This window comes from Oratosquilla oratoria, chromosome 11, assembly GCF_046742065.1.
Source record: "Oratosquilla oratoria isolate Oo_2021 chromosome 11, ASM4674206v1, whole genome shotgun sequence".
NCBI lineage: Eukaryota > Metazoa > Arthropoda > Malacostraca > Stomatopoda > Squillidae > Oratosquilla > Oratosquilla oratoria.
The window spans coordinates 28,320,499-28,338,281 of record NC_134787.1 but is presented as its reverse complement, the minus strand read 5'-3'; the positions used below and the strand labels follow the sequence as shown (position 1 = coordinate 28,338,281).

Genomic DNA, 17,783 nt, shown 5'->3' with positions numbered 1-17,783 from the left:
TGGTTCAAGGATGGAGTCACAAAGTGTGCAAAGATGGTGTTTGGAACAAGGACGACGAGAGGCAATAGAAGGGTAATGAGTGATGGGATGAGGAAGTAAAGAAGGTTGTAGAAGAGAGCTTTCATAGGTTGGTTACAAAATAGGACGAGAGAATCGTACAAGATACAAAGAAATTTTTTGAAAGTAATAAAAAATGTTTTGGAAAGAAATTAAAAGGAGGCAGCGAATCAAGTAAAGAAAAGGTGAAAGGTAGATAGAGATAATGGAAGAGAAGGCAGTAAGAGGAAAATGGGCAGAGTATTCTAGGGAGTTATTAACCACTTCCATACGGTGATGCCTACGTAGGCGGCATGAGGAGCAAGTGGGTACTCGATGATGCCGACGTCGCCATCTTGATTATATTGTAGTCGTACCTACGTAATTTCCATTCTCTAAACTGGCTTCATCAATTTTCTATGGTTATCAAAATACATGGGTGAAAGAGAACGAACGATTGAGCACTGACTTTATTTTTTATAATGCGATTATTATGACACAACATCGCACGTCGGGCAGCTAATGCTGCCAGACGTGCGATGTGCCCCAGAGTGAAGAGGTTAAATGTGAAGGATAGGGAGGGAAAGGTGTTTGGAGTGGGAAGCACTAAGAAAATGACCTTGAATGAGGAAAATGGAGGAGAAATAAGGAAAGATGAAGTGAAGGCAGTCAAGATGAGAGCAGGTGAGGCACCTGGGATGGATGCATGTCATGCAGAATGTCTGAAAAAAGGAGGTACAGTGATGGTGGACTGGCTGGTGAGGTTAGTTAATGTTTGTTTAAGAAAGGGTAGAGTGCTGGAGGAGTGCCTGTAGAGTTCCGTTTTGCAATGGAAAAGGGGACAAGTGTGAGTGTAGTAGTTGCAGAGGGATCAATTTGTTGAGAGTAGTTGGGAAGGCATATGAGAGGGTCTTGAGAGGATTAGGAAAGGAAGAGAGGGAGAAATTGGTGAGGAACAGTGGGTTTAGGACAGGTAGGGGTTGCATAGATCAGATTTTTGTGGTAAGACTGATATTTGAGAAAGCTATAGGAAAAGGTAAGGATTTTTTTGGGGGGGGGTCTTTATGGATTTGGTAAAGGCTTATGACAGGGTAGTCAGGAAGGCACTGTGGGAGGTATTGCAGATATATGGGATAGGAGGAAAGCTTTTAGGAGCAGTCAAAATTTTTTACGAGAGTAGTATAACTTGTTAGAATCAGAAATGGAGAGAACAAGTGGTTTGAGATGAAGGTGGGACTTCGTCAGGGATGTGTTATGTTGCCTTGGATGGGGTGGTGCGAGAGGTAAAGGCAAGGGTAGTGGGTCAGGGATTGGAGATGGTTAAAGAAAATGGAGAAAAATGGTAGATAAGCCAGTTGTTTGCTGATGACATTGTGCTTGTAGCAAGATCAGAGGAGGCATTGAGGAAGTTAGTGACAGTTTGGGAAGGTGTGTGAAAGAAATTGAAGATAAATGTGAGTAAAAGTAAGGCGATGAGATGTAAAAGTGGCACCAGACTGGAAGTGAGTATTAAGGGAGAGCAACTGGAGGAAGTGGATAGTTTTAGGTACTTGGGTGCAAATGTGGCAGGAAAGGGAGGAGTAGAGGTGGAGGTAGAATGTACATTGAGAGAAGCAAGTAAATGCCTTGGGGGATTAAAAAAGTGTAATGAGAGACATTTGGGAATGGATGCTAAGAAGAGATTGTATGAAGGAGTGATTGTGCCAACAACACTGTACAGGGCAGAAACATGGAACATAAGAGGAGTTTGAATGTGTTTGACATGAAGTGCCTGAGGAGTATGATAGGGGTTACTAGGCTGGATAGAGTAAGAAACAAGGTGAGGAAGAGAATGGGAGTGAAAAGTGAGTTTGGAGATGGGGTTGATGAAAGAGTATTGGGATGGTTTGGATACATGGAAAGAATGAGTGAAAAAAAGACTATTACAAGAGGTGTGGAAGGCAGAGGTTGGAATGAACATAAGGGGGCAACCAAGGATGAGGTGGATGGATGGGGTACAAGGGACATTGGAAAAGAGGGGAATGTCTGTTGAGGAAGGATGGGAAAAGACAAAAGATAGGAGTGAATGGAGAATGGTTGTGTATGGATGATGCATGAGTTGGAGTGGTTGGGGAATGAGGGAGTACGTGTGAAAAGTAAATTGATGCAGCTTGAAGTGGTTTCTCTCCATCTCCATTTCTGCATGAGGTGATGGAGAGGGGGGGGTCACCAATTTAATGAAGCAGCCTTGCTGTAGATGTGGTGCATCTTTGCAACACTGCTTCTGACCCAGGGCAGTGGGCAAGATACAGGGATGACCTGTCATCCAGGAGGAGCAAAGATGAGAGAGAGGGAGGAGGGTGGATAGGAGTGGAGTATGTGGGGATGGAATGGGTGGGAGTGGATTTTATGCCTTTGTTTTTTTGCTACCTCCCTTGTAAGGGGGGAGGGGGAGTCTTTGGTATATGTACGTATATTTTTTTAACTTCTCCCAGGTAGGCTTTCAGCCTGTCAGTTGGGCCAGCACACTTCACCAGATTGTCCTCTCGAAGCTTTCTTCTTCCCTCAAATCCTCTATTTTTCCTAATCCATTTGCCTCTAGGATTTCTACAACGCCATCTTTCCATCTTTTCTTCGGTCTACCTCTAGATCTGCTACCTTCTGGTCTCCAGCTCCTTCTTTTCTTTGCAATTCTCTCTTCATCCATTCTCTCCATGCCCAAGCCACCTTGGATGTGCCTTTTGTATTTTGCTTCTAATTGATGTTACTCCGATCATTTCTCTTGTTTCATCATTTCTAATTTGAGATCTTTTGGTTTTATTTACTATTGCTCTTAACATTTTCATTTCTGCCAACTGAATTCTTCTCCAGTCTCTTGATGTTAATGTCCAGCTTTCAGCAGCATATATTAGATTTGTATGTATTAGCAAAAAATAAGTAGTTTCAAATTTATAAATCATCTGATGTCTGGTTTCTTTTACTAGCTCGTATTATCTGAATGTAAATTACTTCGACAAAAAGGAGCAGAACACTTTGAATTTCAATGGTGTGACTTCTGTGGAAACGTTTGAAATGCACAAGCGGACATACCTCCTCTTAACAAGCTCTTCATATAAACAGGTCAGTTTGTTGTTAGAGGATCTTGTGAAAGTGATTTTTATTAAAGTGTTTTTGTGTGGTACTTGAAAATGAATGTAATTAAATTTGTTTAGGGTTTAGGTTTATGCAGCTTCAATTCTGGTAAAATGGAGTGTACAAGGCCTGTTGACTTGCCACATGTTAATCAAGCAATACACTATACGGATATGCAGTTTTTGGAAGACCACACCATGCAAAACCACTACATTATCTTTACCAGTTCAGTTGGTAATCATAACATCTACTACATTAGTCGTAAGTAGCTGATTTTTGTATTGGAATAATAGAACTAAAGTACAGTACTATATTGTAGTTCAATAGCTGATAGAGGTTACATCAGCCAATCAATCCATTGCTCCTGGTCTGTTCCAGAAGATATCTAACCTTCAGATAACTAGCAACAGCCCCCTGCCAGGTCCACAAGTCACTGAGGGAAGATCTATTGCTTAGGATTTTGTGTGGAGAAAATTATACTATGAGGCATTGTCCTACATGTGGCAGTTGCACATGGGGCAGTTTGAATCTGTAGCCAGGTCTATTTTGTGTTGGTATAATTGTTGTTCCCTAGACAGTTTGGCAGAGCAGTCCTGTCATCCTGAGGAATGCTGTGGCTGGAATTGCCACAAACTTTCTACATTTCATGTCCGTCTTCAACTTTATCATGATCATTTCTACATTGTTCTTTGTCACATTCAAGTTTTTCTTGGCCAAGAACATGATGTTCTTTGTCACATTCAAGTTTTTCTTGGCCAAGAACATGATTCCTCCTCCCTGTTTCTCATCTGTTTTTAATCCAACATTATTGGGTGGTATTGGACCCCTTAATTTAGTCTCCACAATTCCTAATATGTCTGGTTTTTCATTTAACGGGTAATCATTTAGTTAATTCATTAATCAGTCAATGTTGGTATAGACCACTTAATTTTTCCTTTTTTTTGTCCGCCCACTCGGATATACCATTTTCATGGCCTCATGGACTCGGACCCCGACTCCCGACTCGGACCCCGACTCCCGACTCGGACCCCGACTCCCGACTCCCGACTCGGACCCCGACTCCCGACTCGGACCCCGACTCCCGACTCGGACCCCGACTCCCGACTCGGACCCCGACTCCCGACTCGGACCCCGACTCCCGACTCGGACCCCGACTCCCGACTCGGACCCCGACTCCCGACTCGGACCCCGACTCCCGACTCGGACCCCGACTCCCGACTCGGACCCCGACTCCCGACTCGGACCCCGACTCCCGACTCGGACCCCGACTCCCGACTCGGACCCCGACTCCCGACTCGGACCCCGACTCCCGACTCGGACCCCGACTCCCGACTCGGACCCCGACTCCCGACTCGGACCCCGACTCCCGACTCGGACCCCGACTCCCGACTCGGACCCCGACTCCCGACTCGGACCCCGACTCCCGACTCGGACCCCGACTCCCGACTCGGACCCCGACTCCCGACTCGGACCCCGACTCCCGACTCGGACCCCGACTCCCGACTCGGACCCCGACTCCCGACTCGGACCCCGACTCCCGACTCGGACCCCGACTCCCGACTCGGACCCCGACTCCCGACTCGGACCCCGACTCCCGACTCGGACCCCGACTCCCGACTCGGACCCCGACTCCCGACTCGGACCCCGACTCCCGACTCGGACCCCGACTCCCGACTCGGACCCCGACTCCCGACTCGGACCCCGACTCCCGACTCGGACCCCGACTCCCGACTCGGACCCCGACTCCCGACTCGGACCCCGACTCCCGACTCGGACCCCGACTCCCGACTCGGACCCCGACTCCCGACTCGGACCCCGACTCCCGACTCGGACCCCGACTCCCGACTCGGACCCCGACTCCCGACTCGGACCCCGACTCCCGACTCGGACCCCGACTCCCGACTCGGACCCCGACTCCCGACTCGGACCCCGACTCCCGACTCGGACCCCGACTCCCGACTCGGACCCCGACTCCCGACTCGGACCCCGACTCCCGACTCGGACCCCGACTCCCGACTCGGACCCCGACTCCCGACTCGGACCCCGACTCCCGACTCGGACCCCGACTCCCGACTCGGACCCCGACTCCCGACTCGGACCCCGACTCCCGACTCGGACCCCGACTCCCGACTCGGACCCCGACTCCCGACTCGGACCCCGACTCCCGACTCGGACCCCGACTCCCGACTCGGACCCCGACTCCCGACTCGGACCCCGACTCCCGACTCGGACCCCGACTCCCGACTCGGACCCCGACTCCCGACTCGGACCCCGACTCCCGACTCGGACCCCGACTCCCGACTCGGACCCCGACTCCCGACTCGGACCCCGACTCCCGACTCGGACCCCGACTCCCGACTCGGACCCCGACTCCCGACTCGGACCCCGACTCCCGACTCGGACCCCGACTCCCGACTCGGACCCCGACTCCCGACTCGGACCCCGACTCCCGACTCGGACCCCGACTCCCGACTCGGACCCCGACTCCCGACTCGGACCCCGACTCCCGACTCGGACCCCGACTCCCGACTCGGACCCCGACTCCCGACTCGGACCCCGACTCCCGACTCGGACCCCGACTCCCGACTCGGACCCCGACTCCCGACTCGGACCCCGACTCCCGACTCGGACCCCGACTCCCGACTCGGACCCCGACTCCCGACTCGGACCCCGACTCCCGACTCGGACCCCGACTCCCGACTCGGACCCCGACTCCCGACTCGGACCCCGACTCCCGACTCGGACCCCGACTCCCGACTCGGACCCCGACTCCCGACTCGGACCCCGACTCCCGACTCGGACCCCGACTCCCGACTCGGACCCCGACTCCCGACTCGGACCCCGACTCCCGACTCGGACCCCGACTCCCGACTCGGACCCCGACTCCCGACTCGGACCCCGACTCCCGACTCGGACCCCGACTCCCGACTCGGACCCCGACTCCCGACTCGGACCCCGACTCCCGACTCGGACCCCGACTCCCGACTCGGACCCCGACTCCCGACTCGGACCCCGACTCCCGACTCGGACCCCGACTCCCGACTCGGACCCCGACTCCTTAACTCCTTGACCCCTATGTGGAAATCTATTCTGCATTTTATAAATATTTTTCATGTATTTTATACGTGAAACATTCACTTGTATGATAAATATACTCGCATATACACTCACCCAGCTTTATATATATATGCACACAAGCACATATATTCGTATAAACATATATATATATTAAATATAGTATTTATGCTCATGATCATCTACCAGCTTGAGCACTTTCAAATCTGTCATGGCAGAGTTGCCACTTCAAGCTATATATGTTCTTTTTCCTTTGTGCCCCTCCCCTCCCCCCCAAAAAAAAAAATTGTTATTTCATTTGTCCATTCTCATAAACCTTCTATCACAATATTAGGAAAAAAAAGTGACAAATCATGATGAGGAAAGGTTAATGGAGGATGCCCTACCTAGTACTTACTGCAGAATTAATTTCACCATGTTATCGTAAAAACCAGGAATCGGTTCTGGAAAGAGAGACAACCTTGCCCTGTGCATACTGTTCATAGCTGCTGTTGTTCCTCCCCTTTTCAGTCATCACCAAATGCTGTGACATATGCTCTGTCATTCCTATCTGGCCTCTGAGACTGGTCAAAGTTGATCTCAGGGCATTATCCAAGCATGACATAGCTCCTACAAAACAGTAAACCACACAAAAACACTTCCATTGACTTTTACATACATGAAAATGTACGTGCATAGTGCATACGTAGTGGATATTTACTATTGTCTACACTGTCATGTACGTGTGTACATGGAGTTCTAGATGTTAACATAATTTGAATTAGACCGTCAACAAAAGTAGAGTAGCTAGTTTAAATTATTTAAAGATAAAAATCGGCTGTCACTTGACAGTTGACAAATTATTCAGGAATTTGAATAAATAATTACATTTGAATATTAGAAATCGAAATACATTCCACTGGCTATAACTCCCATAGTATAGAATGAATGAAACATTAATACAAACTACATTCTGGAAACTTCTATAAATGGTATATATCGACTCCGACTCCTAGTACTCTTAGAAATTCGACTCCGACTCCTAGTACTCTTAGAAATTCGACTCCGACTCCTAGTACTCTTAGAAATTCGACTCCGACTCCTAGTACTCTTAGAAATTCGACTCCGACTCCTAGTACTCTTAGAAATTCGACTCCGACTCCTAGTACTCTTAGAAATTCGACTCCGACTCCTAGTACTCTTAGAAATTCGACTCCGACTCCTAGTACTCTTAGAAATTCGACTCCGACTCCTAGTACTCTTAGAAATTCGACTCCGACTCCTAGTACTCTTAGAAATTCGACTCCGACTCCCAGCTAAAACCTCCAACTCCGACTCCCAGCTAAAACCTCCAACTCCGACTCCCAGCTAAAACCTCCAACTCCGACTCCCAGCTAAAACCTCCAACTCCGACTCCCAGCTAAAACCTCCAACTCCGACTCCCAGCTAAAACCTCCAACTCCGACTCCCAGCTAAAACCTCCAACTCCGACTCCCAGCTAAAACCTCCAACTCCGACTCCCAGCTAAAACCTCCAACTCCGACTCCCAGCTAAAACCTCCAACTCCGACTCCCAGCTAAAACCTCCAACTCCGACTCCCAGCTAAAACCTCCAACTCCGACTCCCAGCTAAAACCTCCAACTCCGACTCCCAGCTAAAACCTCCAACTCCGACTCCCAGCTAAAACCTCCAACTCCGACTCCCAGCTAAAACCTCCAACTCCGACTCCCAGCTAAAACCTCCAACTCCGACTCCCAGCTAAAACCTCCAACTCCGACTCCCAGCTAAAACCTCCAACTCCGACTCCCAGCTAAAACCTCCAACTCCGACTCCCAGCTAAAACCTCCAACTCCGACTCCCAGCTAAAACCTCCAACTCCGACTCCCAGCTAAAACCTCCAACTCCGACTCCCAGCTAAAACCTCCAACTCCGACTCCCAGCTAAAACCTCCAACTCCGACTCCCAGCTAAAACCTCCAACTCCGACTCCCAGCTAAAACCTCCAACTCCGACTCCCAGCTAAAACCTCCAACTCCGACTCCCAGCTAAAACCTCCAACTCCGACTCCCAGCTAAAACCTCCAACTCCGACTCCCAGCTAAAACCTCCAACTCCGACTCCCAGCTAAAACCTCCAACTCCGACTCCCAGCTAAAACCTCCAACTCCGACTCCCAGCTAAAACCTCCAACTCCGACTCCCAGCTAAAACCTCCAACTCCGACTCCCAGCTAAAACCTCCAACTCCGACTCCCAGCTAAAACCTCCAACTCCGACTCCCAGCTAAAACCTCCAACTCCGACTCCCAGCTAAAACCTCCAACTCCGACTCCCAGCTAAAACCTCCAACTCCGACTCCCAGCTAAAACCTCCAACTCCGACTCCCAGCTAAAACCTCCAACTCCGACTCCCAGCTAAAACCTCCAACTCCGACTCTGCAACCCTGCTGTTAAGAGCAGTCAAGAGTTTTTACGAGAGTAGTAGAGCTTGTGTTAGGATTAGAAATGGAGAGAGTGAATGGTTTGAGGTAAAGGTGGGACTTCGTCAGGGATGTGTTATGTCGCCCTGGCTGTTCAGTCTTTACATGGATGGGGTGGTGCGAGAGGTGAATGCAAGGGTAGTGGGTCAGGGGTTGGAGATGATTAAAGAATGGAGAAAAGTGGGAGGTGAGCCAGCTGTTGTTTGCTGATGACACTGCACTTGTAGCAGGATCAGAGGAGGGATTGAGAAAGTTAGTGACAGTTTGAGGTGTGTAAAAGAAGGAAGCTGAAGATAAATGTGGGTAAAAGTAAGGTGATGAGATGTATAAGGGGAGAGAGTGACAGCAGGCTGGAGGTGAGCATTAAGGGTGAAAGACTGGAAGAAGTGGATAGTTTTAGATACTTAGGTGCGAATGTGGCAGGAAAGGGAGGAGTGGGGGTGGAGGTAGAATGTAGATTGAGAGAAGCAAGTAAATGCCTTGGTGGATTGAAAAGTGTAATGAGAAATAGACATTTGGGAATGGATGCTAAGAGGAGGTTATATTTACCTAGTTGTATTTACCTAGTTGTATTTTGCGGGAAGGGGAGCTATGCTCGTGTTGTCCCGCCTTTGTATCTTGCAGTGTCTAGTTTGTTTTTAAACTCATGAATGGTTTTTGCGCATACTATTTCATTGTCCAGTTTGTTCCAAGTGTCCAAAACTCTATGAGGAAAACTGTTTTTCTTCAGTTCTCTTCTATAGCTATGTTTTTTTATTTTCTTTCCATGTCCTCTTGTGTTTCTTTTGTCCCAGTTAAGTAAGTTCTCACTATCGAGTACCTCTGTGCCTTTCATGATTCTGTAGATGGTCAATAGGTCACCTGTCTCTCTTCTTTGCTCCAGTGTCGGTAACTCCAGTTTAGCCAATCTCTCTTCGTATGATAGGTTTGCAAGTGCAGGTGCCATTTTTGTAGCTGCTCTTTGGATTCTTTCTATTTTCTTTATATTCTTTTTGGTACTGGGGGACCACAATGTCGCTGCATACTCTAATCTAGGCCTTATCAATGTAACCAATATTTTTTTCATCATGTCTTCGTCCAAGTATGTAAACGCCACTTTTATTGATCTTAGCAAGTTGTAAGTCTCCCCGACAATTTTGTTAATCTGTATATCATAGGACAAGTCGTTCGTGATAATTACTCCCAAATCTTTTTCGGATCCTACTTTCTTTACTTCTTTGGTTCCAATTGTATATTTTCCTGATATTCTGTTTTTGCTTTTTCCAAACTCCATTATGCTACACTTCTTCGTATTAAAGTCCACTTCCCATTTCTGACTCCAGTTCCATACCCTATTTAGGTCTTCTTGCAGTGCTTCACAGTCCTCATCAGTTTCTATTTTCCTTAGCAGTTTGGCGTCATCGGCAAAGAAGCTCATGTAGCAGTTCACGTCCTCATCCATGTCATTCATATAGATAGCAAACATTATTGGTGCCAGCACAGATCCTTGCGGTACTCCACTGATCACCTCTTTCCAGTCTGAATATTTTTCTCTGAGCACTACTCTCATCTTTCTACCAGTCAGAAAGTCCTCTATCCATTTTAGTAGGTTTCCCTGTATTCCTCCTATGTGTTCCAGTTTTTTTAGTAGTTTTCTGTGTGGTACTTTGTCAAAGGCTTTTTGCAAGTCTAGGAATGCACAATCAGCCCATCCATTTCTTTCTTGCACTATGTCTATTAGTCTTGAGTAAAAGCATATTAAGTTTGTGGAGCATGATCTTCCTTGTCTGAATCCGAATTGTCTTGGGTTTAATATGTCATTGTCTTCCAGATGTTTTACCCATCTATTCTTGATTATTTTCTCACAAATTTTGGCAATGGTGCTTGTTAGTGATACTGGCCTATAGTTGGTGGGTTCTTCTTTGTTTCCTCCTTTGTGTATTGGTACAATGTTAGCGTTTTTCCAGTCCTCGGGTATCTTTCCTTCTTTGAGTGAGCTGTTTATTAAGATGTGTATTTTGTCTGTTAGTTCTTCTTTGCACTCCTTTAGAATCCAATTTGCAATACCGTCCGGGCCATGTGATTTTCTGACATCCAGCCTTGATAAATGTTCTGATATTTCCTTTAGTGATGCTGTAAACTCATTCATGAGGGGAGATTTCTTGTTTTTGTCTATGTCACAATTCGGTATTTTCTCTCTGAAAACAGATTTAAAGTGATTGTTCATGACTTCGGCCATCTCTAAATCTTCTGTGTATTCTATGTTTCCTTGGCATAGTTTCACCAATTCCTGTTTGTTTTTAAGTTTACCATTCACATACCGATAGAATAGTTTGGGTTGCTCTTTGCATTTGTCTATAATATCCTTCTCATGGTTCCTTTTCTCCTCTCTTCTCACATTAACATACTCATTTCTATAGTTAACATAAATTTGCCATTTGCTTTGTTTTTTGTCTTTTCTCCACTTTTTCCAAGCTTTGTCCCTTCTGTCTTTTGCCTCACTGCATCTTTTGTTGAACCAACATTTAATGTACTCTCTCTCTCGCTTTTGTCTTGGTACATGCCTGTTTACCCCTTCATTGTAGTTTTCCATCAATATATTCCATTTCTCTTCCACTGCTGTTTCTTCCCTGTAAAATATTTCCCAGTTTGCATTCCGGAAGAATGTCTTTAGTTTTGTAAAGTCTGTTTTGTTGTACCTCAGTCTTCCTTTCCTATGCTTTTCGTTCCTCTCTATGTCTATTTCTTCCTTTAGTATAGTTTCGATGAGTACATGGTCACTCTTTCCAATTGGTGTCTCATACTGGACTTTATGCACTATTTCAGGCTCTGTTGTAAATATTAGATCTAGTTTCGATGGCTCTTCATTATTTCTGTACCTTGTGTTTTCATGGACCCATTGGGTCATTGTGTACTCCATGGTCATATCTAGCAGTACATTGCCCCACGAGTCATCTCCTTGCACTGTCATGCTGTCCCAACAAATTTCTTTGCAATTGAAGTCCCCCATAACTACCAGATTACCCTTACCCATTAGTATCTCATTGAGTGATTTTCTTGTGTCATCTAGCATTTTTGTATGTTCAATTTCTTTCCAAGCGCTTGTTTTTGGAGGCACATAAGTCACCACAAACTTTCTACTTTTCATATTCTTGCCTTCGACTTTTATCATGATCAATTCAGCATTACCTTTGCCCTCTGCAATTTTTGTCACCTTTAGGTCTTTCTTGGCCAAGAACATGATTCCCCCTTCCTGTTTCTTGTCCCTGTTTTTTATCCAGTAGTTGTATAAACCTTGTCCGATAACAGTGGATGGTATTTCACCTCTTAGTTTAGTCTCTACAATTCCCATTATGTCTGGTTTTGCTTCTAACAGATAATCATTGAGTTCGTTCAGTCCCGAAATTAGTCCGTCAATGTTGGTATAGGCCACTTTTAATTTTCTTCCTTCTCCCTGGTTTCTTCTTCCCTTGTTTTGTTCGTTTTGAAGCGCCATTGTCTTAATCTCAAGTCTATTACTCTCCACTGGAATTCTTTGCATTCTGTCTCTGATCTTTTCAAGTTTTTTTCCTTTGCTTCTTCTCTTAGCGCCCTTTCTTTTTCTAATTCCTCAGTACTCATTTCTCTTTTTATCCATATCTTATTGTATTTTTCACTCTTTGCCAAGTTACCTACTTTTTCAAATATGTCTTCTACTACCACTTGTGACCTTAGTTTTATCTTTAGAGGTCGATTCCTATCCTTAGTATAGCGACCAATTCTGTAAGTCTCTTCTAAGTCTGTGCCTGAATCACTATCTCCCCCCTGAATTTCATTAAGGATTTCTACTGCTGTCTCTTTTTCTTCTTTTTCTCTCATGTACCTCGCCAATCCTTGTTTTTCTTTAAGCCCATAAACCACAATACATTTCTTCCTATCTACTGTGTCCCTGACCCAATTTGCTTTTTCGTTAATCACTTGAATGATTGTGTCTTTTGCATTATCTTGCATTTGCTGCTTGACTATTTCTTTGAAAGCAATTTCTTTATTTTCAATATTTTCTTTCCACTTCTTAATTTCCTGGATACTGTCCCCACCTAAGTTTTCTTTGATCTTTTGTGTCAATTCTTGGAATTTGTTGTTCACTTCCTGCTTTAGATTTTCGCTATTATTATCATTAGTTTTCTTCTTTTCATTATCATTCTTCAGTTCATTTATGTCTCTTTTCATTTCTTTAATTTCGTTTGTAAGATCCAAGTTAGCTTTTTTCAGGTCAGAAATTTCATGGTTAGTCTTAGATAAACAATCAATTAAACCAATGACCTCTTTTCTTAAGTCCATGATTTCATTTTCCCACCGAGTCCTATTTTTGCTCATCTCTCTCTCTATCTCTAATAATCTACTTAAGTTCTTTCTTTCGTACTTACCAAACCCTAAGAAATCATTGTCGTAACACGTGGTGCTTTGTTTATTGTTTACATCGCGGTTCAGTGGATTGCCTCCAGATGGCTCTGATTCGCAACTGGCTTTCGAGTCGTTTTCATTCATTTTTGCTAATTTCGAGTTAACACAATTAACTAGCACTGCATAGATACCATTTCGGGCACTCACGTTCACTCCCCACCCCTACAGTACAAACCAGGTTTTCCTTTTTCGTCGTAAATCCTCTTCTTCTTGGTCGCGCGACGACGAGCGGTGTTGCTTCGATGAGCGTGTGGGTTTTTTTTTTGAAGGAGTGATTGTGCCAACAGCATTGTACGGGGCAGAAACATGGAACATGAGAGAGGAAGAGATGAGGAGTTTGAATGTGTTTGAGATGAAATGCCTGAGAAGTATGAGAGGGGTTACTAGGCTAGATAGTGAGAAATGAGGAGAACAGAGTTGGAAAGGGAACTGGGAGATAGGGTTGATGAAAGAGTATTAGGATGGTTTGGACACGTGGAAAGAATGAGTGAAAAAAGATTAGTAAAAGAAGTGTGGAAGGGGTGAATATGAGGGGGTGTCCTAGGATGAGATGGATGGATGGATGGGGTGAAAGGGGCATTACAAAAGAGAGGAATGTCTGTGGAGGAAGGACAGAAGATAGGGGGTGAATAGAGAGTGGTTGTGTTTACCTAGTTGTATTTTGCGGGAAGGGAAGCTATGCTCGTGGTGTCCCGCCATTGTATCTCGCAGTGTCTAGTTTGCTTTTAAACTCATGAATGGTTTTTGCGCATACTATTTCATTATCCAGTTTGTTCCAAGTGTCCAAAACTCTTATGTGGAAAACTGTTTTTCTTCAGTTCTCTTCTATAGCTGTTTTTTTATTTTCTTTCCATGTCCTCTTGTTCCAGTTTAGTAAGTCCTCTCTATCAAGTATCTCTATGCCTCTCATGATTCTGTAGATGGTCAGTAGGTCACCTCTCTTCTTTGCTCCAGTGTCGGTAACTCCAGTTTAGCCAATATCTCCTCGTATGATAGGTTTGCAAGTGCAGGTGCCATTTTTGTAGCTGCTCTTTGGATTCTTTCTATTTTTATTCTTTTTGGTACTGGGGGACCACAATGTCGCCGCATACTCTAGTCTAGGCCTTATCAATGTAACCAATATTTTTTTTTATCATCCTGATATTCTGTTTTTTTCCAAACTCCATTATGCTACACTTCTTAGTATTAAAGTCCACTTCCCATTTCTGACTCCAGTTCCATACCCTATTCAGGTCTTCTTGTAGTGCTTCAGTCATTATCAGTTTCTACTTTCCTTAACAGTTTGGCGTCGTCAGCAAAGAAGCTCGTGTAACAGTTCACGTCCTCGTCCATGTCATTCATATAGATAGCAAACATTATTGGTGCCAGTGCAGATCCTTGCGGTACTCCACTGATCACCTATTTCCAATCTGAATATTTTTCTCTGAGCACTACTCTCATCTTTCTACCAGTCGGGAAGTCCTCCATCCATTTTAGTAGGTTCCCTTGTATTCCTCCTATGTGTTCCAGTGTTTTTTAGTAATTTTCTGTGTGGTACTTTGTCAAAGGCTTTTTGCAAGTCTAGGAATGCACAATCAGCCCATCCAATTCTTTCTTGCACTATGTCTATTAGCCTCGAGTAGAAGCATATTAAGTTTGTGGTGCATGATCTTCCTTATCTGAACCCTAATTGTCTTGGGTTTAATATGTTGTCTTCCAGATGTTTTACCCATCTATTCTTGATGATTTTCTCGCAAATTTTGGCTATGGTGCTTGTTAGTGATACTGGCCTATAGTTGGTGGGTTCTTCCTTGTTTCCTCCTTTATATATTGGTACAATGTTAGCATTTTTCCAGTCGTTAGGTATCTGTCCTTCTTTGAGTGAGCTATTTGTGTATTTTGTCCGTTAGTTCTTCTTTGCATTCCTTTAGAATCCAATTTGCAATACCATCCGGGCCATGTGATTTTCTGACATCCAGTTTTGATAGATGTTCTGATATTTCTTTTTGTGATGTTGTAAACTCACTCATGTGGGGAGATTGCTTGTTATTATCTACGTCCCAATTTTGTATTTTCTGTGTATTCTATATTTCCTTGGCATAGTTTCACCATTTCCTGTTTGGTTTTAAGTTTACCATTCACATACCGATAGAATAGCTTGGATTGATCTTTGCCTTTATCTATAATATCCTTCTCATGGTTCCTTTTTTCCTCTCTTCTCACATTAACATACTCATTTCTATAGTTTATATAAGTTTGCCATTTGCTTTGTGTTTTGTCTTTTCTCCACCTTTTCCAAGCTTTGTCCCTTCTGTCTTTTGCCTCGCTGCATCTTTTGTTGAACCAACATTTAATGTACTCTCTCTCGCTTTTGTCTTGGTACATGCCTGTTTACCCCTTCATTGTAATTATCCATCAATATATTCCATTTTTCTTCCACTGTTTTCTCTTCCATATAGAATTTATCCCAGTTTGCATTCCGGAAGAATGTCTTTAGTTTTGCAAAGTCTGTTTTGTTGTACATCAATCTTCCTTTCCTATGCTTTTCGTTCCTCTCCATGTCTATTTCTTCCTTTAGTACAGTTTCGATGAGTACATGGTCACTCTTTCCAATTGGTGTCTTGTAATGGACTCTGTCCACTATTTCAGGTTCTGTTGTAAATATTAAATCTAGTTTCGATGGCTCTTCATTGATTCTGTACCTTGTGTTTTCACTGACCCATTGGGTCATTGTGTACTCCATGGTCAAGTCTAGCAGTACATTGCCCCACAAGTCATCTCCTCCTCGCACTGTCATGTTGTCCCAACAAATTTCTTTGCAATTGAAGTCCCCCATAATTACCAGATTACCCTTACCCATTAGTATCTCGTTTAGTGATTTTCTTGTATCTTCTAGCATTTTTGTATGTTCGTTCTTTCCAAGCATTCGTTTTTGGAGGCACATAGGTCACCACAAAATTTCTACTTTTCATATTCTTGCCTTTGACTTTTATTATGATCAGTTCAACATTACCTTTGCCCTCTGCAATTTTTGTCATGTTTAGGTCTTTCTTGGCCAAGAACATGATTCCCCCTCCCTGTTTCTTGTCCCTGTTTTTTCATCCAGCAATTGTATAGACCTTGTTCTAACAGATAATCATTGAGTTCGTTCAGACCTGAAATTAATCCGTCAATGTTAGTATAGGCCACTTTTAATTTTCTTCCTTCTCCATTATTTTTTCTGTCCTTGGTTTTTTCGTTTTGATGCGCCATTGTCTCAATCTCATGTCGATTACTCCAATGGAATTCTTTGCATTCTGTCTCCGTTCTCAAGTTTTTTTCCTTTGCTTCTTCTCTTAGTGACTTTTCTTTTTCTAATTCCTCAGTACTCATTTCTCTTTTTATCATCTTATTGTACTTTTCATTCTTTGCCAAGTTGCCTACTTTTTCAAATATGTCTTCTACTACCATCTGTGACCTTAATTTTATCTTTAGAGGTCGATTTCTATCCTTAGAATAGCGACCGATTCTATATGTCTCTTGCAGGTCTATGCATGCATATTTCTCCCCCCAGAATTTCATTTAGGATTTCTACTGCCGTCTCTTTTTCTTCTTTTTCTCTCATGTACGTCGCCAATCCCTGTTTTTCTTTTAGTCCATATACCACAATACATTTTTTTCTATCTACTGTATCCCTGACCCAGTTTGCTTTTTCGTTAATCACTTGGATAATTGTCTTTTGCATTATCCTGCATTTGCTGCTTGACTATTTCTTTAAAAGCAATTTCCTTGTTTTCGACGTTTTCCTTCCACTTAATTTTCTGAATACTTTCCTCACCTAGGTTCTCTTCGATCTTTTGTGTCAGTTCTTGTAATTTATTGTTCACCTTTCTTTAAATTTTTGCTGTTATTATCAGTAGTTTTCTTTTCGTTATCATTCTTCAACTCATTTATATACCTTTTCATTTCTTTAATCTTGTTTTTAAGATCCAAGTTGGTTTTTCTTAGGTCAGAAATTTCGTGATTCGCGTGTGCTAAGCAGTCTATTAATCCTATGTCTTTTCTTAAGTCCATAATTTCATTCTCCCACCAAATCCTATTTTTGCACATACCTCTCTCTATCTCTAATAATCGACTTAAGTTCCTGCTTTTGTACTTACTAAATCCTGGAAAATCTTTCTCATCGCACGTGTTTGGACAAGGTTTGTTTACATCGCGGTTCGATCGACTGAGGCCAGATGGCTCTGGTTTGTTACTGCCTTTAGAGTCGTTGTTTTCATCCATTTTTGCTAATTCCATGTTAATACCATTGACTAGCACTGCAGAGATATCATTTCGGACACTCATGATCACTCCCCACCCCTACAATACAAACCAGGTTTCCTTTTTCGTCGTAAATCCTCTTCTTCTTGGTCACGCGACGACGATGATGACGACGTAGGTGTTTACGGCGCTATGGTGAGAGGGGTATAGATGATGCTGTGATGCATGAGGGGGAGTGGGTGGGGGATGGGTTGGTGAGGAAGTATGTATGAGAAAAAGAAATTGACGCAGCCCGAAGGGATTTCTCCCCATCTTCTCTTTTTGCATGAGGGGACGGAGAGGGGGGGTCACCGAATTTATGAAGTGGCCTTGCTGTGGATGTGCTGTGTCTTGTGACACTGCTTCTGACCCAGGACAGTGGACAGGATGCAGGGATGACCCATCATCCAGGAGGTGCCAAGATATG

At 44.3% G+C, this 17,783-nt stretch overlaps 1 protein-coding gene across 1 annotated transcript in view; it reads left to right on the top strand.

Moving 5' to 3' along the window:
• The window catches only part of fs(1)M3 (female sterile (1) M3), a 233,366-nt gene that overhangs the window by 21,812 nt on the left and 193,771 nt on the right, over positions 1–17,783 (top strand). Inside the window, exons 7-8 of the mRNA XM_076192535.1 lie at positions 3,000–3,135; positions 3,228–3,408. Of these exons, the coding sequence (XP_076048650.1) occupies positions 3,000–3,135; positions 3,228–3,408 (317 nt within the window). The remainder of the gene's footprint in view (positions 1–2,999; positions 3,136–3,227; positions 3,409–17,783) is intronic.